The sequence below is a fragment of the Schistocerca gregaria genome, chromosome 2 (genome assembly GCF_023897955.1).
Source record: "Schistocerca gregaria isolate iqSchGreg1 chromosome 2, iqSchGreg1.2, whole genome shotgun sequence".
Lineage (NCBI taxonomy): Eukaryota > Metazoa > Arthropoda > Insecta > Orthoptera > Acrididae > Schistocerca > Schistocerca gregaria.
Window position 1 is genome coordinate 660,512,718 of NC_064921.1, and position 23,393 is coordinate 660,536,110.

General features: G+C 41.2%; 1 protein-coding gene across 4 annotated transcripts in view; it reads left to right on the plus strand.

Moving 5' to 3' along the window:
- The window catches only part of LOC126334706 (sodium-dependent nutrient amino acid transporter 1-like), a 209,384-nt gene that overhangs the window by 141,158 nt on the left and 44,833 nt on the right, over nt 1-23,393 (plus strand). For all 4 annotated transcript variants that reach the window (XM_049997214.1, XM_049997216.1, XM_049997215.1 and 1 more), the window contains exon 6: nt 2,501-2,771. In XM_049997214.1, the coding sequence (XP_049853171.1) occupies nt 2,501-2,771 (271 nt within the window). The remainder of the gene's footprint in view (nt 1-2,500; nt 2,772-23,393) is intronic.

Genomic DNA, 23,393 nt, shown 5'->3' on the forward strand with positions numbered 1-23,393 from the left:
TGTGTTTGCTGAGTGCAACACGAACGCAATGGCAGATCTTCTAGTCCATGTCTACATCCTAGACAAAACACAAGATGAGACAAGGTTGAAGACGACGAGTGCGATTGAGAAAGGTTGCGCATCGAAAATACAAAGTGTGCTGCACTTCCCAAAATACCACCCTATGCTTAATATATTACAGTAAGTTGTAACAGCACCATGTGAATATCTCGATTGAAATAATTAATTACTATCAAAATTAAAAATATTTATGTGATCCATAGACCTTATGTATCACAAAACTACTTTTTTTTGGCTGTAACTTCTTGACACTTTTTAATGTAGAACATATACACTGAAGCGCCAAAGAAACTGGTATAGGCATGCGTATTCAAATACAGAGATATGTAGACATGCAGAATACAGCGCTGCGATCGGCAACGCCTACGTACGACAACAAGTGTCTGGCGCAGTTGTTAGATCGGTTACTGCTGCTACAATGACAGGTTATAAAGATTTAAGTGAGTCTGAACGTGGTGTTACAGTCGTCACACGAGCGATAGGTCACAGCATCTCCGAGTTAGCGAAGAAGTGGGGATTGTTCCGTACGATCATTTCACGAGTATACCGTGAATATCAGGAATACGGTAAAACATCAGATCTCCGACTTTGCTGCGACCGGAAAAACATCCTGCAAGAAAGGGACCAACGATCTCTGAAAAGAATTGTTCAACGTGACAGAAGTGCAACCCTTCCGCAAATTGCTGCAGATTTTGACGCTGGGCCATCAACAAGTGCTAGTGTGTGAAGCATTCAACGACACTTCATCGATATGGGCTTTCACAGCCGAAGACCCACTCGTGTACCCTTGATGACAGCACGACACAAAGCTTTACACCTCACGTGGGGCCCTCTACACCGATATTGGACTGTTGATGACTGGAAACATGTTGCCTGGGGACGAGTTCCGTTTCGAAGTGCACCGAGCGGATGGATGTGTACGGGTATTGAGACAGCCTCATGAATCCATTGACCCTGCATGTCAGTAGGGGACTGTTCAAGCTGGTGGAGGCTCTGTAATGATGTAGGGCGTGTGCAGTTACAGTGATATGGGACTCCTGATACGTCTACATACGACTCTGACAGGTCAAACGTACGTAAGCATCCTGTCTGATCAGCTGCATCCATTCATGTCCATTGTGCATTCTGAAGGAGTTTAACAAGTCCAGCAGGACAAAGCGACATCCCACATGTAAAGAATTGCTATAGAGTGGCTCCAGTAACACTTTTCTGAGTTTAAAAACTTCCTTTGGCTCCAAACTCCCCACATATGATCATTATTGAGCAAATCTCGAATGCCTTGCAACGTGCTGTTCAGAAGACGTCTCCACAACGTCGTACTCTTACGGATTTATTGACAGCCCTGGATAATTCATGGTGTCAGTTCCCTCCGGTACCACTTCAGACATTAGTCGAGTCCATTCCACGTCGTGTTGCGGCATTTCTGCGTGCACGCGGAGGTCCTACACGATATTATGCAGGTGAACCAGTTTCTCTGGCTCGTTAGTGTACATCAGCCAGTAAACAATGGAGTAAATATTTCGCGAGCACAATGTCCAGTTTGGAAAAAAAGGTGATCCACTTAAAAAATGCGAAGGAATTCATGCAGTGTTCACATTTTCAGTCCCCATTCTAAATTACTGAAAAAACCTCAGTTCTATAGAAAGAAGACCGAACAGAAAGAAAAATCTACACTAAAAATCAACTTATTTTCTTGCTTTAACTATTTGGGAAGTTGCAAGCGTTGAAATCAGCTTTAGACGAGATTCGATGATTTTTTATAGACAAACGTTGAAGCAGGAGTGCAGCTCAGGCCGACGAATACAATATTCATGGGTCATACCTTGCCGTGATTGTTCTCTTAATTTCGTATCACATACATGCTAGTTGTACAGTGTCAGAATTTTAACAGGCAACAGTGTAGTTGCTGAATCTTCTTGACAGATTAACACTGCTCACTGGACTGTCCCTCGAGACTGGAACCTTTGTCTTAGCAGTCAATGCTCTTACCGACTGAGGTAACCAAGCACGATTCACGACCCACCCTCACAGCTGTGCCTCGCGCCGGCTGGTGTGTCCGTGCGGTTCTAGGCGCTTCAGTCTGGAACCGTGTGACCGCTACGGTCGCAGGTTCGAATCCTGCCTCGGGCATGGATGTGTGTGCTGTCCTTAGGTTAGTTAGGTTTAAGTAGTTCTAAGTTCAAGGGGACGGATGACCACAGATGTTAAGTCCCATAGTGCTCAGAGCCATCTGGACCTGTGCCTCGCCAGTACCTTCCTCCCGGCCCAGCACACAGTTTTAATCTACAAGCAAGTTTGCAATCAGCGTACACTACGCTGCAGACTGACAATTTCTTCTTAGGTGAAACTGTAGCGTAGAAAAGTAAACAGTTATGCATAGAATACAGCGAGGGAAGAGTGTTGTTGATGACGACCAGTGGCACGCCACGGCGTGTTGCAGGCAGCGGCTGCTGAACGAGGTGGCGACACTGGACGAGGGCATCGGCACGCCCGACTGGCGGCTGACGCTGTGCCTGCTCTTCTCGTGGGTGGTCGTCTTCCTGGTGGTGGTGCGCGGCGTCAAGAGCTCGGGCAAGGCGGCCTACTTCCTCGCGCTCTTCCCCTACGTCGTGCTCTTCGCCCTCCTCATCCGCGGCGCCACACTGCCGGGCGCCGGCGAGGGCATCCTCTACTTCATCAGGCCGCAGTGGGAACTGCTTCTCACTCCAGAGGTGAGACTGGGGCGCTTCTGCTGGCCATCACTTATTTAGATGTCTATTTGGACAGCTCAAGGTCCCAAGAGAGATACCAGGGTCCAACAGAGTGATAGGAACCACAAAAACCAGATCAACGGCCACACTTGATCATCACAACAGCACCTTCCTGGTTGTTATTGTATACAGGGTGGTCCATTGGTCGTGACCGGACCAAATATCTCACGAAATAAGCGTCAAACGAAAAAACTACAAACAATGAAACTTGTCTAGCTTGAAGGGGAAACCAGATGGCACTATGATTGGCGCGCTAGATGGCGCTGCCATAGGTCAAACGAAACGTTCTTTTTAATAGGAACCCCTATTTTTTATTACATATTCGTGTAGTACGTAAAGAAATATGAATGTTTTAGCTGGACCACTTCTTACGCTTTGTGACAGATGGCGTTGTAATAGTCACAAACATATGGCTCACAATTTTAGACGAACAGTTGGAAACAGGTAGGTTTTTCTAAATTAAAATACAGAACGTAGGTACGTTTGAACATCTTATTTCGGTTGTTCCAATGTGATACCTGTACCTTTGTGAACTTATCATTTCTGAGAACGCATGCTATTACAGCGTGATTACCTCTAAACACCACATTAATGCAATAAATGCTCAAAATGATGTCCTTCGACTTCAATGCATTTGGCAATACATGTAACGACATTCCTCTCAACAGCGAGTAGTTCGCCTTCCATAATGTTCACACATGCATTGACAAAGCGCTGATGCATGTTCTCAGGAGTTGTCGGAGGATCACGATAGCAAATATCCTTCAACTTTCCCCACAGAAAGAAATCCGAGGACGTCATATCCGGTGAACGTGCGGGCCTTGGTATGGTGTTTCGACGACCAATCCACCTGTCATGAAATATTCTGTTCAATACCACTTCAACCGCACGCGAGCTATGTGCCGGACATCCATCATGTTCGAAGTACATCGCCATTCTGTCGTGCAGTGAAGCATCTTGTAGGAACATTGGTAGAACATTACGTAGGAAATTAGCATACATTGCACCATTTAGATTGCCATCGATAAAATGGGGGCCAATTAGCCTTCCTCCCATAATGCCGCACCATACATTAACCCGCCAAAGTCGCTGTTATTCCACTTGTCGCAGCCATCGTGGATTTTCCGTTGCCTAATAGTGCATATTATGCCGGTTTACGTTATCGCTGTTGGTGAATGACGCTTCGTCGCTAAATAGAACGCGTGCAAAAAATCTGTCATCGTCCCGTAATTTCTTGTGCCCAGTTGCAAAACTGTGCGCGACGTTCAAAGTCGTCGCCATTTAATTCCTAGTGCACAGAAATATGGTACGAGTGTAGTCGATGTTGATGTAGCAAAATCGACGTTTTTGAGATTCCCGATTCTCGCTCAATTTATCTGCTACTGAAGTGCGGATTAGTCGCGACAGCAGCTAAAACACCTACTTAGGCATCATCATTTGTTGCAAGTCGTGGTTGACGTTTCAGATGTGGCTGAACACTTCCTGTTTCCTTAAGTAACGTAATTATCCGGCGATCGGTCCGGACACTTGGATGATGTCGTCCAGGATACCGAGCAGCATACGTAGCACACGCCCGTTGGGCATTTTGATCACAATAGCCATACATCAACACATTATCGACCTTTTCCGCAGTTGGTAAACGGTTCATTTTAACACGGGTAATGTATCACGAAGCAAATACCGTCCGCACTGTTACGTGATACCACGTACATATACGTTTGTGACTATTACAGCGCCATCTATCACAAAGCGAAAAAAGTGGTCTAACAAAAAAAAATCATATTTCTTTACGTACTATACGCATATGTGATAAAAAATTGGGGTTCCTATTAAAAAAAACGCAGTTGATATCAGCGCCATCTAGAGGGCCAACCTTAGCGCCATCTGATTTCCCCCTTCAAGCTAGACGAGTTTCGTTCTTTGTAGTTTTTTCGTTTGAAGCTTATTTCGTGAGATATTTGGCCCGGTCACTATCAATGGACCACCCTGTATATTAGGTTGGTGCGTAAGTTCGTAGCGTTTTGCATAAATTCAATAAACACAAGAGGTTCACATAACAGAGAGTTTAGTCATGACCCATGAATAATATATTTCCCTTCGCTATTAACAACAAGCTTCCAATTAGCACTGGCAGCCTTTTCGATTTTGCGACTGTAAAAATTATGATTTTGAAACAGAGAACTCGACGAGCCATGTTTGGAGCGCATTTTCATTCGGAAAGGAAGTTCTTTGAAGGTTGTTTGGTAGAGAGCGGAAAAAATGAAAATCTGAGGCGCAAGGTCAGGTAAATGGGGTGGGTGAAACGTCGGAGCACATCTGGAAAAAAATATTATTTCATTGTGTTAGAGATAACTCTGAAAATAAATTTTGAAAATGAAATTATTACACTAGCATATTCATATTATTTCGGCCAGATCACATGCTTTTTATTGAAGAAATCTTATACCTATAGACAGTTTGCACATTCAGAAGACAATGTGAGAGACGACGGATTTGACCATTCTGTTTAATTTAGTGATATACACCAGCAACCTACACTTGGGACTCACTGGTACAACATATAATTGCGGAGGACGTACGACATTATACACTCCTGGAAATGGAAAAAAGAACACATTGACACCGGTGTGTCAGACCCACCATACTTGCTGCGGACACTGCGAGAGGGCTGTACAAGCAATGATCACACGCACGGCACAGCGGACACACCAGGAACCGCGGTGTTGGCCGTCGAATGGCGCTAGCTGCGCAGCATTTGTGCACCGCCGCCGTCAGTGTCAGCCAGTTTGCCGTGGCATACGGAGCTCCATCGCAGTCTTTAACACTGGTAGCATGCCGCGACAGCGTGGACGTGAACCGTATGTGGAGCTGACGGACTTTGAGCGAGGGCGTATAGTGGGCATGCGGGAGGCCGGGTGGACGTACCGCCGAATTGCTCAACACGTGGGGCGTGAGGTCTCCACAGTACATCGATGATGTCGCCAGTGGTCGGCGGAAGGTGCACGTGCCCGTCGACCTGGGACCGGACAGCAGCGACGCACGGATACACGCCAAGACCGTAGGATCCTACGCAGTGCCGTAGGGGACCTCACCGCCACTTCCCAGCAAATTAGGGACACTGTTGCTCCTGGGGTATCGGCGAGGACCATTCGCAACCGTCTCCATGAAGCTGGGCTACGGTCCCGCACACCGTTAGACCGTCTTCCGCTCACGCCCCAACATCGTGCAGCCCACCTCCAGTGGTGTCGCGACAGGCGTGAATGGAGGGACGAATGGAGACGTGTCGTCTTCAGCGATGATAGTCGCTTCTGCCTTGGTGCCAATGATGGTCGTATGCGTGTTTGGCGCCGTGCAGGTGAGCGCCACAATCAGGACTGCATACGACCGAGGCACACAGGGCCAACACCCGACATCATGGTGTGGGGTGCGATCTCCTACACTGGCCGTACACCTCTGGTGATCGTCGAGGGGACACTGAATAGTGCACGGTACATCCAAACCGTCATCGAACCCATCGTTCTACCATTCCTAGACCGGCAAGGGAACTTGCTGTTCCAACAGGACAATGCACGTCCGCATGTATCCCGTGCCACCCAACGTGCTCTAGAAGGTGTAAGTCAACTACCCTGGCCAGCAAGATCTCCGGATCTGTCCCCCATTGAGCATGTTTGGGACTGGATGAAGCGTCGTCTCACGCGGTCTGCACGTCCAGCACGAACGCTGGTCCAACTGAGGCGCCAGGTGGAAATGGCATGGCAAGCCGTTCCACAGGACTACATCCAGCATCTCTACGATCGTCTCCATGGGATAATAACAGCCTGCGTTGCTGCGAAAGGTGGATATACACTGTACTAGTGCCGACATTGTGCATGCTCTGTTGCCTGTGTCTATGTGCCTGTGGTTCTGTCAGTGTGATCATGTGATGTATCTGACCCCAGGAATGTGTCAATAAAGTTTCCCCTTCCTGGGACAATGAATTCACGGTGTTCTTATTTCAATTTCCAGGTGTGTATTTTCCGATGAAGCATATATTTCTTTCTGTTTCATCAAATGCTGCACTTCTCTATCTCCCGTATATTTACATAATCTCTATTCTTTGTTCAGCTATTTTTAGCTGTGCAACTTTCTCAAGTACTGCTGGAAGTTGAAGCGTCCTGGCAGATTAAAAAGTGTGTGTCATGAACCTGTGAACTTCTTTTTGCTGGACAGTTTTAATCTGCCAGGAAGTCTCTCATCAGCGCACACTTCACTACAGAGAGGATATACTTTCGGGAAACAACACGCTAGGCTGTAGCTAAGCCATTTCTCCACAATATTCTTTCTGTCACGAATACCAGACCTAAAATGTAAAGCTTGGAGGATAGTAAAACGATGCTGTCTTATAATGTTTAATATCAATACTAATATACCCTACTGCCTGTGTAAATGACACTTGAATAGTGCTTTTATATCATCAAATATCCATGAAGAATGAATGAATGAATGAAGAATGCTTGAATGACCTCTTGCTGTCACTAACGATCTCTCTTCTGTTGGTACAGCGTTCATTACTGATATTATTATTAACATGGCTGGTACCTTCTTTTCCAAAGACTGCTGAAATCGTCATAAAACAGACACTGTTAGGTATGTAGTAAATTGGGAGGAATATATATTAGTATCCAGCTTCCTGAATCACTGAGGGGGCAATGGGACACACACCAGCTTCGCAGCGCTCTCTCTCTCTCTCTCTCTCTCTCTCTCTCTCTCTCTCCCTCTCCCTCTCCCTCTCCCTCTCCCTCTCCCTCTCCCTCTCCCTCTCTCTCTCTCTCTCTCTCTCTCTCTCTCTCTCTCTCTCTCTCTCTCTCTCTCTCTCTATATATATATATATATATATATATATATATATATATATATATAACCGGTATATTTGAAATGGCAATAAAAACTAAACGAGCAGCGATAGAAATACACCGTTTGTTGAAATATGCTTGGAACAACAGTACATTTTCAGGCGGACAAACTTTCGAAATTACAGTAGTTACAATTTTCAACAACAGATGGCGCTGCAAGTGATGTGAAAGATATAGAAGACAACGCAGTCTGTGGGTGCGCTATTCTGTACATCGTCTTTCTGCTATAAGCGAGTGCTGTTCACAACGTGCAAGTGTGCTGTGGACAACATGGTTTATTCCTCAGAACAGAGGATTTTTCTGGTGTTGGAATTCCATCGCCTAGAACACAGTGTTGTTGCAACAAGACGAAGTTGTCAACGGAGGTTTAGTGTAACCAAAGGACCGAAAAGCGATACAATAAAGGATCTGTTTGAAAAATTTCAACGGACTGGGAACATGACGGATGAACGTGTTGGAAAGGTAGGGCGACCGCGTACGGCAACCACAGAGGGCAACGCGCAGCTAGTGCAGCAGGTGATCCAACAGAGGCCCCGGGTTTCCGTTCGCCGTGTTGCAGCTGTGGTCCAAATGACGCCAACGTCCACGTATCGTCTCATGCGCCAGATTTTACACCTCTATCTATACAAAAATCAAACACGGCAACCCCTCAGCGCTGCTACCATTGCTGCACGAGAGACATTCGCTAACAATATAGTGCACAGGACTGATGACGGCAATATGCATGGGGGCAGCATTTGGTTTACTGACAAAGCTTATTTTTACCTGGACGGCTTCCTCAATAAACAGAACTGGCGCATATGGGGAACAGAAAAGCCCCATGTTGCAGTCCCATCGTCCCTGCATCCTCAAAAAGTACTGGTCTGGCCGCCATTTCTTCCAAAGGAATCATTGGCCCATTTTTCAGATCCGAAACGATTACTGCATTACGCTATCTGGATATTCTTCGTGAATTTGTGGCGGTACAAACTGCCTTAGACGACACTGCGAACACCTCGTGGTTTATGCAAGATGGTGCCCGGCCACATTGCACAGCCGACGTCTTTAATTCCCTGAATGAATATTTCGATGATCGTGTGATTGCTTTGGGCTATCCGAAACATACAGGAGGCGGCATGGATTGGCCTCCCTATTCACCAGACATGAACCCCTATGACTTCTTTCTGTGGGGACACTTGAAAGACCAGGTGTACCGCCAGAATCCAGAAACAATTGAACAGCTGAAGCAGTACATCTCATCTGCATGTGAAGCCATTCCGCCAGACACGTTGTCAAAGGTTTCGGGTAACTTCATTCAGAGACTACGCCATATTATTGCTACGCATGGTGGATATGTGGAAAATATCGTACTATAGAGTTTCCCAGACCGCAGCGCCATCTGTTGTTGACAATTGTAACTACTGTAATTTCGAAAGTTTGTCTGCCTGAAAATGTACTATTGTCCCAAGCATATTGCAACAAATGATGTATTTCTATCGCTGCTCGTTTAGTTTGTATTGCCGTTTCAAATATACCGGTCATTTTTGAAACACCCTGTGTGTATATATATATATATATATATATATATATATCAAAAATAAAGATTCCAAGACTTACCAAGCGGGAAAGCGCTGGCAGACAGGCACATGAACAAAACACACAAACACACACACAAAATTACGAGCTTTCGCAACTGGCAGTTGCTTCGTCAGATCTGGGAAGCCAGTATGTGTCCCACTGTCTCCTCAGTGATTCAGGAAGCTGGATACTAATTAAAAGTGAGATGCAGAAGCTTCTAACATTTGGAAGAAAGATGATTAGAAGAATCTGGGGCCTGGTGAGAGACACAGGTACTTTGAGAACAAGAAGGAATAATGAAGTTTATGAAACAATGAACCAGCCCAGAGTTTTACAGTAGCAAAACAGCAGATGACTCCAGTGGGCAGGTCAAATAATCCTTATGCCAGAGACCCGACTTCCTAAACAAGCTTTTGGTGCCCACACTACAACAAAAGGGCTCCTTCGTAGGCCAAGAAACAGTTGAGAAAAAGATATAAAGAAAGATGTGGGAGAGTTGAATGTAGTAAATTGGGAGGAACAGACAGAATAAGGTATATACTAAATGTTGACAGAGTGCATAGTCTACAGGGCCATGACTGCTGGATACCTAAGTTAGCATATATGAGAGAAAATGTTCGTTTTCCTTTACTGATACTGAGTGACTGCCTAAATAACAATGGTGCTATATAATACGATTAAAAGCCCAACTAAATGACACTGGAATATCACTGAATCTCGTTTAAATGACTTTCGAATCTCCACTGTCAATAACAGACTCTCAAAATGCTATACCCTCCGACTGCTACATTTCACTAAAACAATGCAATACTAAAGCCTCTGTGGAGCCTGTATGCTACTAACATCACATCTCTTTTTAACAACAAGTGACAGAACACACACGTGTACACACACACACACACACACACACACACACACACACACACACACATGAAAACAGTTAAAAATGTGAAATCATAATGGCATTCACATAATTAATTGGACAAACAAGTTATTTCTCTGGTTTCGATAGAAGTGCTGTATGTCAATATATTTTGTGCATCTTTTAATGTAAATAACTATAAACGTAAAAATAAAAGAGAATTGCCGGAATGAGATTTTCACTCTGCAGCGGAGTGTGCGCTGATATGAAACTTCCTGGCAGATTAAAACTGTGTGCCCGACCGAGACTCGAACTCGGGACCTTTGCCTTTCGCGGGCAAGTGCTCTACCAAATGAGCTACCGAAGCACGGTAGCTCATTTGGTAGAGCACTTGCCCGCGAAAGGCAAAGGTCCCGAGTTCGAGTCTCGGTCGGGCACACAGTTTTAATCTGCCAGGAAGTTTCATAAAAGAGAATTGTTGCTATTTAATGAGTGACCTACACATAACAGGTTAATCAGAATTATACTTGTACCACGAACTGTCTATTGGTTGTGTTTCAATGAACACGGATTTTCTTGAGCAAAGTGACAGATGTGTAAAATTGTTATGAATAATCGAAATAATTGAATCACTTTGATGAAAAATTAAAGGTCAGAAGATAGTGGCAGCCTGAAGAATTTATTGTGAGATTTCTTTTGTACCATGTTGTGGGATCATGTTAGCCAAACACGGTTCTTATACATGGACCTCAACAGTAGTGATAAAATGTTTATACAAAATAATTAAAAATTACCTCATTCTCTGCTAACGAAATAAAAAATGATATTCTATTTAACACTTCGTAATCACATTAGTTTGAAGCACTGTCAGTTTTAACACTGTGAGTGCAACATTTAACCGCAAGAAAATTCTGTGGTTGAGTGAAATAAAATATATTCAGCCTAACAATTATTTTTTTAGTTAGCTGGCTCTAATCTCTGACTTTTGTATTTATCTACCTTTAGTTAATGTCCACACGTTAAGTTTTGTTGTGAGGTAACACAGAGTAGGAAATGGAGTACTTGGAATTGGATAGATAGGGCAACAAATGCTATGATGTGTGGTGCACACAGTCTACGTATTTCAAAGCTTCAGGGAAATGGAAATAGCAGAAGAAAGAAGATGTGAAAGAAATTAATCATAACCAGAGCTCCACAATACCTGAAGTTATAGTGACAGAAGGAGCTTATAGTGAAGGAAGAGGTGTGAAGAGCATTAATCAAGTCATTAATCAGATATGAAGGAAATATAAGAGCAAAAGTCACTGACGAAAAAAGAGATGCAGAGAACGAACAAGTCAACAGTACGGTGAAGATGAAAATGCTAAGATAGAAGGATGGTGGAAAGAAGACCATGAGTTTTGAGAGGAGAAAAGCTTAAGAGCGAGAGACAGATGCAGTGGATTATCAAGAAAGGGAGGAGGGCAAGAATAATGAGAAGCAGAGGATGCAAATGATGAAAGAGAAGACATTAGTAAAGAGGAAGAAGAGGAGTCAAACGGCAAATGAGGAGAAGAGAAAACAGAGTGAGAGGCAGAGGAAGACAGAAGGGAGAGGGAAGGTAAAGATGACAAAAATGATGAAAACAGCAAAGCAGGCACAGCATTTAAAATGTGCAGAAGAAGAAGAAGTAATGGTAGATTTAATAGAGAACTGGATAGGTTGCAAGGAGTGAGGAATTTTCAGCCTATCATGAAATGAGTCAATAGAGAAAAAACTTGACATATTTTGTAATACTATCAGATGTATTACAAAATATTAATGATGAAGAAGAGAAAGGAGTTTATGGAGCCAGTCGTAATCCAGACAAAGTACCAGTATGAGTATCAAAACCAACAATCAAGAAACTACTGATGTGCATGCATAAAGAAATAGAAGAATGTTGATTAAAACAGGATGAATAGAGTGAGGAGGAAAATGATACTTTTCAGCCTTTAATAGAGATGAAATTAAATGAAATAGAGAGAACAGCTCTTATAGACACTGGCAATACAGACAGCCATCTCAGAAGTGTTGTATCAGCATATCATTAAAAACAGTAAAATAGTGACAATGCCCATATCGAAAGTCAGAAATAAAATGCCACTGCTTACTAAACAAATTTATATATCTATCAGTTTAGAAGATTTTGAAGTAGACAAAGACATTTTAGTATATGTTGTACTAGGAGTCAATATGGTAAGCAACTATGAAGCTAGAATAGATTTTGGATGGAGATGTATTTAGTTTTCAAGAAATGGCATGATAGAAAGAATGCCATTTTTGAAGTAATATTGAGTGAGAAGGCTTGAATGTGTGCAAATAAAATACAGAGAATGTTAACAGAATGATTTTGCAGTGTATGAAACCTGTCACAACAACAAGACAGCAACAGGCAACAAGAAAATAGAGGAGTAGATAATGGAAAAGTGCATAGCACTGAAAATACTACCATCAAGCAAAGGAAGTCATTGAAGGAGTTATTGATGAAATATAGTAAGTCTTTTCTCATGAGCACAGAGTCGTACATAATTATGAATACAAGCTTAAAGTAAACCCATATCCAATACCTTAAGCCAAAATAACTGTTTTAGAACAACAACTTAGTAAAGCAGATCAGTGGGGGAGGGGGGGGGGGGGATTGAGTGAGCTAATATGACCTACAACAATCCCTTGGTTGTCACAGATAAACAGGATGGATCAACATGAGCAGTTTTGTATGTGAGACACCTCAATAAAATTATGGTAATGTGACAGACCAGAGAATATTTCATAAACCATGCAAAAATTTAAAGAGCACCAGTAACATCCAGCTGCAATTTAACATACATTTCTTTGCACTGGCAAAAGAAAGTCAAAGGTACACGACATTTCTCTTCAGTTGAAACTATTATCACTATAAGGTTGTACCATTCATAATCAGTGTGTGTGTGTGTGTGTGTGTGTGTGTGTGTGTGTGTGTGTGTGTGTCAGCATTTATAAGAAGATTGGGCAAAGTCTTGGGAACTCAACTAAACTCAACACTGAATATTTATGTCGGTGGCCTGTTGATACCTACTAACAATGGGAGTAATAGTTCAGTGCACTAGTTAGGGATGGAATGACTGAAGGATCACATTTTTAGGTAGCTATATATATCACAGAAATGAAGTGAGGCAGACCCAGAGAAGATAGAAGCAATTGAGGAAGAATCTCCTTCAAAGGATAATTAGCAACTTACTGTTTGGGATGTGGGAATTCTATCATAAAAATTCATTACTGATCAAGTTCTGAATCATTCAAACTTAATGGCACTATGTAAGAAGAACAGCACCTTTATATGGACACCTGAATAGCAGCAAGTGTTTGAGTTAATCAAATAAATGCCAGCCAATGCTCAAACATTGAACTACAGTGATCTAAGTATCCATTTTGTCTTGCTTTGGACAATAGTAAGCAAGGAATAGGAAGCCATCTGTTTCAAGAAATAGAAAAGAAGGGACAAAAGCAACAAGAGAGACTAGTTGAAAAATGGTTTATTAAGAGAATTTGTTTAGAAGGATGACTTTTGCAGGTATGTTTTATTAGTTTGCTCTATTTGCCAACATAGCTATGGTTATCTGTGAGAATGAAAGGGATGCAGTCATATTAGAATTAGCACAGCAATTATAACCGTCAACCCGATCTGCACACTAGAGACTGTTGAGAATGTGGGATGTCAGTGCTGAAAGCGAGTGGAGTGATTTGTCTACCAAAAGAGAGTGCTAAAAGTTGGGATAAGTGTTGATAAATGTAGAAGTGTGGTTTACGAGTCACGAGCTATGATAAGCCAGTTTTAACAACCGAAGCTTGGCTGTGTCACAGACTGTTTGTAAATATTAGAGATGATGGTGTACTGAAAGGAACATGGTGTGCTAAGGAGGTGAGACTTAATTCAATTTCGATAATTTTTTGAAACATATGAATCTGATTATGATTGATTCTTGTAACTGTAGAAAATTCTAACAAGAATGATTGCATCTTATTAGAATTTTGGTTGCATGGTATAAGATATATTTTCTCTGTCACAAATGATTTGTGTGTATTTTCAGCCATTAACCATATGTGTACTGATAATTGTACATATTTATAATCATTGATGTTCTATTTCAATGTAAATAAAATTTAATGTATTCTGTAAATATATTATGATGTTCCATGTAACTTTGAGCTATCTAATTTATATGTAAAATATAGTGCTTTTGTCCAGTAGGCAAAACTCTATCCTGGCAAACTTTTGTTGAGGAGTAAGTGACTATTTAAATAAGTTAGCTGATGCTGGATCTCGGAGATGTAATGACAGATGGATGAGGGCACGTTTCTTGATTATAGGAAACAGTGGTAATTTCAGGGAAAGGGGGGCAGTTTTTCTGTCGTGAAAATCAGAAGCTTTTATATAGAGGGGAGAAAAATGATAGTGAACAAAAGGAAGCAGTTTGATTATGAAGAGATGAGAGGAACACAGAAGTTGCCAGGAAGCAGTCATTGAAGCACTGATGAGTGAAACGAATGGTTCAGATGGCTCTAAGCAATATGGGACTTAATATCTGAGGTCGTCAGTCCCTTAGACTTAGAACTACTTAAACCTAACTTACCTAAGGGCAACAGACACATCCATGCCCGAGTCAGGATTCGAACCTGTGACCTTAGTGCAGTTCCAGACTGAAGTGCCTAGAACCGCTCGGCCACAGCAGCAGCAAAGAGTGAAATGCTAAGTTTCGAGGAGAGACGTGTTTTTTGACATTTCCCACAAAAAAGAGGAGATACAAGAGGGAAGACTACAAGAAAGAAGCTAGCAAGTAACAGGATTCAAGATAGTGAACTTCAGATATGTATAGAAGAACAGCCAATTCAAGAAATTAGGAAGTGTAAGAAAGAACGAATGGTCACCATAAAATGTGAGTATACTGTGACTTCACCAAGACAATCTAGTGAATGGCTGATAGCTTTATTTTGGTTGTGGAGAGACTGTGAACTATAGTGGTAATTCAAATGGTGCTATGAAAAGTGGGAGTTTAGCAATTTCTATTACTGTACTTCGAAAATTAGGACTGTGAACAGACCTATCTGTTGTAGAACCAGTTATTGTGAAGTGCACAGTACTGGTATCTGAAAAGTGAGAATTTGTAATAAAATCAGTACCAACCAATTGAAATAATCATTACTTAGGCATCTATTGTTATGCGTAAAACAGTATTTGAATCCCAGTCCCTGAACATCCCACTCACATCTCCCTTTTCTAAAACAGTTCTTAACATTCCCATGGCAAATGTACTATGGGATGGTACACAAGAGGAAGGCATGAATTATTTGCATTTTCTAAATTAATTAATTCATTTACAAGATGCCACTCCACCATCTTGTCATCTTCCCTTGGACTGGCTAATATGGTAGCTGAAACGCAATGACTCTAGATATGGTCCGCTACAGCGACAACATTCTAGATGAGCCAAAAAATGATTACAATAATAAATCTTTGACCTTGGATATTCTTCTGTTGATGGTAGATAATTATCTTGCAACAGAACTTAATGTGTGGACATTAACTAAAGATAGATAAATACAAAAGTCCGAAATTAGAGCCAGCTAACCAAAAAAAAAATAACTATTATACTGAATATATTTTATTTCACTCAACCACAGCATTTTCTTGTGGTTAGATGTTGCACTCACACTGTCGAAATGGACAGTGCTTCAAACTAATGTGATTACAAAGTGTTGCCTTTGCTCCCTACACCATCTACATGGTTTTGTTTGTGATCTCATGTGTGTGCAGACCTTCAATATTCCTGTTGGTTTATGTTCTGATCCCACACCCTCTCTTCTCTTCCTACCTGTCTCTCTGTTTCCTCCATGCTAGATTTTCACAGCTCATCTCTGTCAAGCCGTTATCATGTGACATTACTATTGTTTCATACAGTTCACACATGATTCTATTGTTGTATATTTGTTGAAATGTTATTCTGCCCACTTTATTCTCCTCACAAAACTGTCTGCATCCTTCCGTGGTTTCCTTACAAATACTGAAATCTTTGCTTCATCACTACCAATCTTGTCAGTATAGCATGACTTTCTGAGCAGCTTTTCAGAATATGCAGACACATTTCCACCACTGTACCCTGGACCCCATGTAAACTCCATCACTATATTAGCATGTATTTCAAGTGATCAGAATTTCTCATAAAATTTATGAATAAACTCTTTTGAGGGTTTGGCATTGGTTTTGTAAGTTGTATGCCCAGTCTGACTATCCTCTTTCATCAATCTGCTGACTGCATGTATTTTCTTCATTTCATTTCAAGCTGTTCATATATTTCTCCATTTTCTTCATTTCATTTCAAGCTGTTCATATATTTCTCCACAGTTTGTCCATAAATTCTGCAGGCTGTACAGACATCCATTTTCTAAATTATAAATTGTTGTACTTGGCTTTCTCAAAATACCACTCGAAATTGTCATACTGAAATTCCCCACATGATAACATTTCTTGCTAGTATTTGCTGACCTATCTTACTTATTTCCTGTTCTACAACAGTGGTTCCTGTATTTTTTTTACCTTCCACCTGGTTTCTTCATATTTTTCAGTTACCTCCCTCACACTACTCTCCACCGATCTAGCTTGTTCAATAGCCTTTGTTTGCTCCTCTTCTAAATATACGCCATTCCTTTCTCAGATAGATTTTCTGCTGTTCATTTACACCCTGACTTTTCTTGTCATATTCCTGTTGTACAGTTTTAGGCTCATATTTTAGACCCAATGCCACTTCAGCAATAAAATCGTCAAGTTTAGTCTGGCTTGCAGCAATCTTATGTTCAATTCGGCTTTTGTTAGCTCGCATTTCTGCTTCTACTTTGTCTTGCCCTGCGTTCATTTAAGCTTCTAGTTTACTCTATCATGCCTGCACTTTAATTTTCAACTCAGCCTAGACAACTTATATTTTAGTTTCTACTGTAACCAACTTCTCTTATTTACTTTGACCTGCTTTCACATTGCTCACTTCTGTTTACAGTTCTATACTATACAAAACAAATGCAAAAGCACAAAATTGATATTCATTGACCATGATGGACCAGCCTTTAGTGTAGTATCCGCAACAGCTGATTTCACTTACATTTGGAAGTGTCAGTAGCCCTCTTCTCTTATTTTACAGTGCTGTTTTGAGTCACCTGTTCAGACATTTCACTAACAGCAGCTGTTTTGATGACTTTTAATTTAAGTTGTACCATGGTAAGCATAAACTGTCCCCTAATCAGTACACATTACTTGAAGGCTGCTGAACTGGTCAGAAATGGACACTGTTAGCCACGATATTAACAGTCACAAAATAAAAAGGTAGGTGTGTGTGTGTGTGTGTGTGTGTGTGTGTGTGTGTGTGTGTGTGTGTGTGTGTTTACCTATTACATGGATCAAAGAATAGCAAGTGGATCTAATTATGAAACTGTTTAGAAATTAAAACAATAGATGACAGGATGGTGGTGCACTGTTGTCAGTTAATTAATTTATTTAGAAAATCCAATGATTCTTGCACCACTCCAGTGAACCATCCTTTCATACATCTCTCACTGTTGAACTTCTGGAATTATTTGAGAAAAAGATGTAGGACTGGGATGTGCATGGACTGAGATAAGAACACTGTTTTATACACAACAATGGATGTTAAGGGTACAGTTATTTCAATAGTATGGTGTCAGTTTTTATTTTAAATTCCCACTTTCCAGATAACATGCAGTTTGACCCTCATAGTAGCTAGTTCTACAACGGATAGTCCATTTACAGCCCAAATTCTCTCAATACGAGAGGTTGCTGAACAGTCATATTACTGTCTGAATTACTACTGTTGTTCACAGTCTCTCCTCAACTAAAATAAAAATGTTCATTGTTTCATACACTGTCTTGAAGAAGTCACAGTATATTTGCATTCTTTGAAGATGACTGATTCTTTCTCATACTATTGATGCTTGATTCATCCATTCTTCTGTGTCAATCCTCCACTGAATTTTATGGTCTTGAACCTTCATTCTTGTTATCTTCTTGATTTTCTTCTCCTCTTGTCACTCCTCTCCTGTTCTTCTTGAAGTGTCTGCATTATTCTCCTCTCTCCATAAGTAAATTACTTCCTGTGGCTCATTACAATATTTCTTTCCTCTACATAAAATCTTCTCACTTTCACAACAGAGGAACTACCTCCGTTTCCTACCACTCCTTTCCTTAACTAAACAACATCTCATCCATCTGTCATTAAATCACCAATCTTCAGCACCAACTAACTTTATCATTTGTCACTTCCTCCTGTAACAAATTTTTCATACATGATTGTCCTGCCAGGCCAAAACACTGTATTTTGCCCAGGGTGTTCATTTTAACTGAAGACATTAAAAAATCTTGAAAGCTGTATATTGGTTTGAAAAAAGTTATAATTCCAATTTGTTTATCTCGGAGGGAGCCATCCAGTGATACCATATTTGACCCTTCAACCCAGCTCGTGTGTGGGTGGCAAGGGGTAACTTTGAAATTTTCAATTGAACCCCAATTTTTTAAATTGTAGATTATGAGTCTATGGCTAAATCTACTTAATTTTCGTCTGAATTATCGTCTATGTTTCGCCACAAATGACACTGTAATTGGAGAAATAGTAATGAGTACACCACTGTAATTTACAAGAAGCTACTCATTGTCCCTTGACTATCCAATGGCAGACTGATCCCCACCTCCATGCTGTGAGGGTAAGCCAGTGTTTCATAACTTCTAATTGGAAACCCCATTCACAATGTTTTATTCCTTCAGTACATCAAACAGGGGACTACTCAATGTGCCATTGTGGCCATGGCCACTCTACTTTCCTATTAGAGTAAGTGTTCAAATGTAGTAATGCCAGTTTCAACATTTTTAGTGACCTTTTTTCAAATGACTGTACACTGGACAGAAGCCTATCTGCAGGAATATGAGCACAGGCATTTATGATTCACCTGGGCCATGTCCTCACAGTCTGTTGGAACTTGCTATTACACCTAAGGATCTTTTAAATATCTCCCACAGGAAGAAATCAAGCTTCATCAAATCCAGTAACCTTGTGGGCCAATTAATAGGGTCACCTCTACTGATATACTGACCAGTGTAAACAGTCTAATACATCCTGTGCTTAAACTATGTAATGTGCTGGGCAACCATCACACTGAAGCCACATAGGTTGTTGAACATCTAGTTCCTTTTCCACAAACGTTCTATATTTGTGTCCATTCAACATGTCACTGAGGAAATATGGACCAATGAGTTTGTTCCCCATGATGCCACACCACATGTTAACCAACAAAGGACTTTGATGATGAACATGCCATAACCAGCAGCAACTGTCTACTCTCCGGTAATGCATGTTATGCTAGATAGTGCTATCATAGTTTGCAAATGTAGTGTCATTGTAAAATAATACCTTGGCAAAGAACGGGGGGTCATTTGTATTTGTTGATGTGCCCATTCACAAACCAATACCCCATTATGGAAATTGGTGCCATGAAGTTCTTGATGCAGTGGCACATGGTGTGGATTATACGTATGACGGCACAGTATTGTGATAATACTACCTATTGACATACTGGAATCATTGTGTAATTGCCAGACACTTATCCATGGGTTATGGTGGACTGCCACTAGTACACCTATGTCATTAGCTTCTCCTGTGACATGTTTTCTTTGTTTCCTTTTCCTGGTCTGTACAATGCCATCAGACATAAAAGGATTCAACAAATGAGAGTGACCTTTTTCTGGAAGATGTTTGGTGTGCAAGGCAACAGCAGCCTCTGCATTTCTCCTACATTCCCCGTAAATCAGGATCATTTCAATTTTTTCTTCTGTGGTTGCAACATTTGTTATCCACTTGCATGTCTGTTCTCTAAATGAGAGGTAGGTGTGCATGCAATAAATGCTACACAAGTATTATAAAGTTTAGAGCCAATATCTCTTCTGTGGCTGCACAATACAAGAGCTCTTGTTGCAGTGCACTGCCTGTTATGGTACATCATAGTTCACAGTGGCATGTAGAGTAGTCCATTATTCAATATCTCAGAAGAATACAATGTTATGAATGGGGTTTCGAATTAGGAGTAATGAAATGCTGGCCTGTCCTACCCTCACAGCATGAATATGGGGGTCCCATGTGCTATTGGATATTAAAGGATTGGTTGTTGAGTACCATGTCATAAATTACGATTTTGTATTTGCTTGTGTTACTCTGATTACTGCACCATCTGTGGTAAAATGAAGAAATGATTCAGCCAAGACATCTGTACATTTTGCAGTAAAATCATAATATGCAATAAAAAATGGGGGTTCCCATTGGTGATTTCAAAGTTGTCCCCTGCCACCCACCCACAGGTTGGGGTGGGGGTGGGGGGGGGGTGGGGGGGGGTTTGAGTGTGATATTATTGGATGTCCCTCTCTGAGACAAAGAAATTGGAATCATAACTTTTTTTGACCTGATGTGTAGTTTTCAAGATATTTCAGTGTCTTCAATTAAAAGGAACACCCTGTATATAAATTACATACCAGTACTGTCAAAGTTATACAGAACAAAACAGTGTATTTATAGAAAACACTCAATTTTCTCGCATTTAAATAAGAAAATTAATGGTTATGAATATTTACAAACATAAGTAAATAATTATTTAATCATTAAAAATATGTTGTTTTCATTGTGTCAGAGAAAATTTCTGTTATACAGGGAGAAGAGTTACTGGCCATACAGATGATTTGACAATGTGTCTTCAGTAGTCCTTGGGTAGCTCAGTCAATGGGATACTTGGCCAATAAAGGCAAAGCTGTCAGGTTTGAATCCCAGTCCACCAAACAGTTTTTATCTGCCAGGAAGTTTCAAATGAGTGCTCCATCTGCTCCAGAGTGAAAATTCGTTGTGAAAACTATGAATTTTATTCCTCAGTGTCATTCCACATGTCCCTTGTTCCTGTCATTGGTTTCCAAAAGTTCCTCTCCTTGCTCATTCTATGGAGAAATTCCCCAGTTCTTATCTCTCTTACCTAAATTGCAACATCTTTGCATTGCACTGCATCTCCAGTTCTTCAATTCTTCTCTTTCTGGCCTTCATCAGCTATGATTAGATATTGAAACAAACATGGTTGTATCATTCTTACTTGTGTTGACGTGGAGTAACATCTTTCTTCAACTGATGCGCTTGTGTGAGGCTACTTCTAAAACACCAGATTTCCTTTACTCATTGTGCCATTTACTTCATACTTTTGACATGCAGTACACCTATTCTTTTGTGTCACAAAGATGTCCCAGACTATTGTGTATGGAACTCCTTCTGTTGCAAATACACTGTCTCATTAAAAGTACCCAGTCATGAATTAGTGGACATTAATATGGGTTGTGTCCACCCTTCACCTTTAGAAGAGCTTCAACTCTGCTGGTACACTGTGGAGGAACAGCAGCCCATCCTCCATCTGGAGCCGAAACCAGAGAAGGTCTTGATCTTGGATTCTTCAGTCTGGAGCAAGTTGATGTTCTAATACATCCCATGGGTGTTCCATTGGGTTCATGTCAGGAAATTTGCAGGCCAGTCGATTTCTGGGTGTTGTTATCCAGCCTTTATGACAGGGTGCATTGTCTTGCTGGTATAAACAATTGTTCCTCTACAGCACAGTATGTAATGCTGTATAGAATACGTTCATGTCCTTGCATATTTAATCTTTTCTAAGGTGCAATAAGATGGCCACACACTAAGCATGAAAAACACCCCTAACACCATCTCCTCCATGCATCTTTGTTGGCACTGCAAATGATGGCAGATAACATTCTCCAGGTGTTTGCCAATCCCAAACCCTTCTTTTGGATCACATCAACATGTAGCACGACTTGTCATTCCAAATCACTCATTTCCAGTCATGCACTATTCAGTGACATTGCTCTTTAGACCACTTTAAGCATCTGGCTACAGAAATTTGTAGCTATAAGGAGCTGTTCGACCATTGTACACCATCCCTTCTAACTCCCCATGCACGGTCATTGTGTAAGTTGGACTGCTGATAGCACTTTGGAACCTACAAGTGATTCTTGTCACTGATTTCATGCAGTTTTTTACAACCCCCTCTGTAATGTTCAACAGTACAGATCATTCAGTACATAAGGTCTACCTGGCCTACCTTTACCTGTGGTTGTTCCTTCACATTTCCACTTCACAATGACGCCACCAATAGCTTTAGAAGGGTTGAAATGTCATGATGGATTTATTGCTCAGGTGATATCCAACGACTAGTCCATGTTCAAAGTTACAGAGCTCTCCTGACAGACCTATTCTGCTGTTACTCCTTCTCTGTTGACAATACAATACTCCCAGCCTCCTTTCATACTGGTAAATTCACTTCTCATGGTATGTAGAGGTCAATTCTGCATTACATAGGAGTGTACTTATACTTTCGATCAGATAGTTTATATTGGACAAGGTTCATATCATTGGGTGAGTTGTGGTTGACAGGTTTGTCACAGGATTTTAAAGAGAGTGTCCACTACTAACAGTTACACTGTGCCTTTCAATCAGTATGCATTTATTCTTGCAAGTGCTCTGATTTGAGGCACTATGATCAGTGCCATGTGGGAGATGGCTGTTTGTGCATGTCCACAGCACACCCAAATTGTTTACTGTGTTAGAGCATCTTTCCCTGGCCATCAAACATAGCACTCTGTGACTGCTGCAAGAGCTGATTGATGGAAGGCTAGACTATGGGCAGTCATTGGCATTTAGAAAATTATGTTTATTTGCCAGCTCTATGCATTCTGATGCTCTGGCCACCTCTGCTGGATCAATGACAACACCTTTCACCACTTTTATATCCTGCATGATAGTTACACAAAACATTTGATATGTGGATAAACAGTGAATCCCACAAAGCAGTGCTTGATTTGAAGTTCACAAATCCATATACATTGGTGAACATTAAATGCCATGAATTTGTGGAAATATTTAGTTAGTACAGGCCCAAATAGGGGGACAAGCTACTGTAAGTTGAAATTTGGAATGCATACTGTCTGTAGATGAAAGCCAAGCCCACTGTGAGTGCAGCACTGAGAGTCCACATGATGTCCAAGTTGATGTCTAAAGCCAAGACAAAGTTATCAAGTACTACTATTGTGGCATTCATAGATGTATGTGAACTGAACATGGTCTGCTGTGTTTGCAGCTTTATTGGGACCAAGATATGTGCCTTGTGTAATTGTTAACTCTGCTA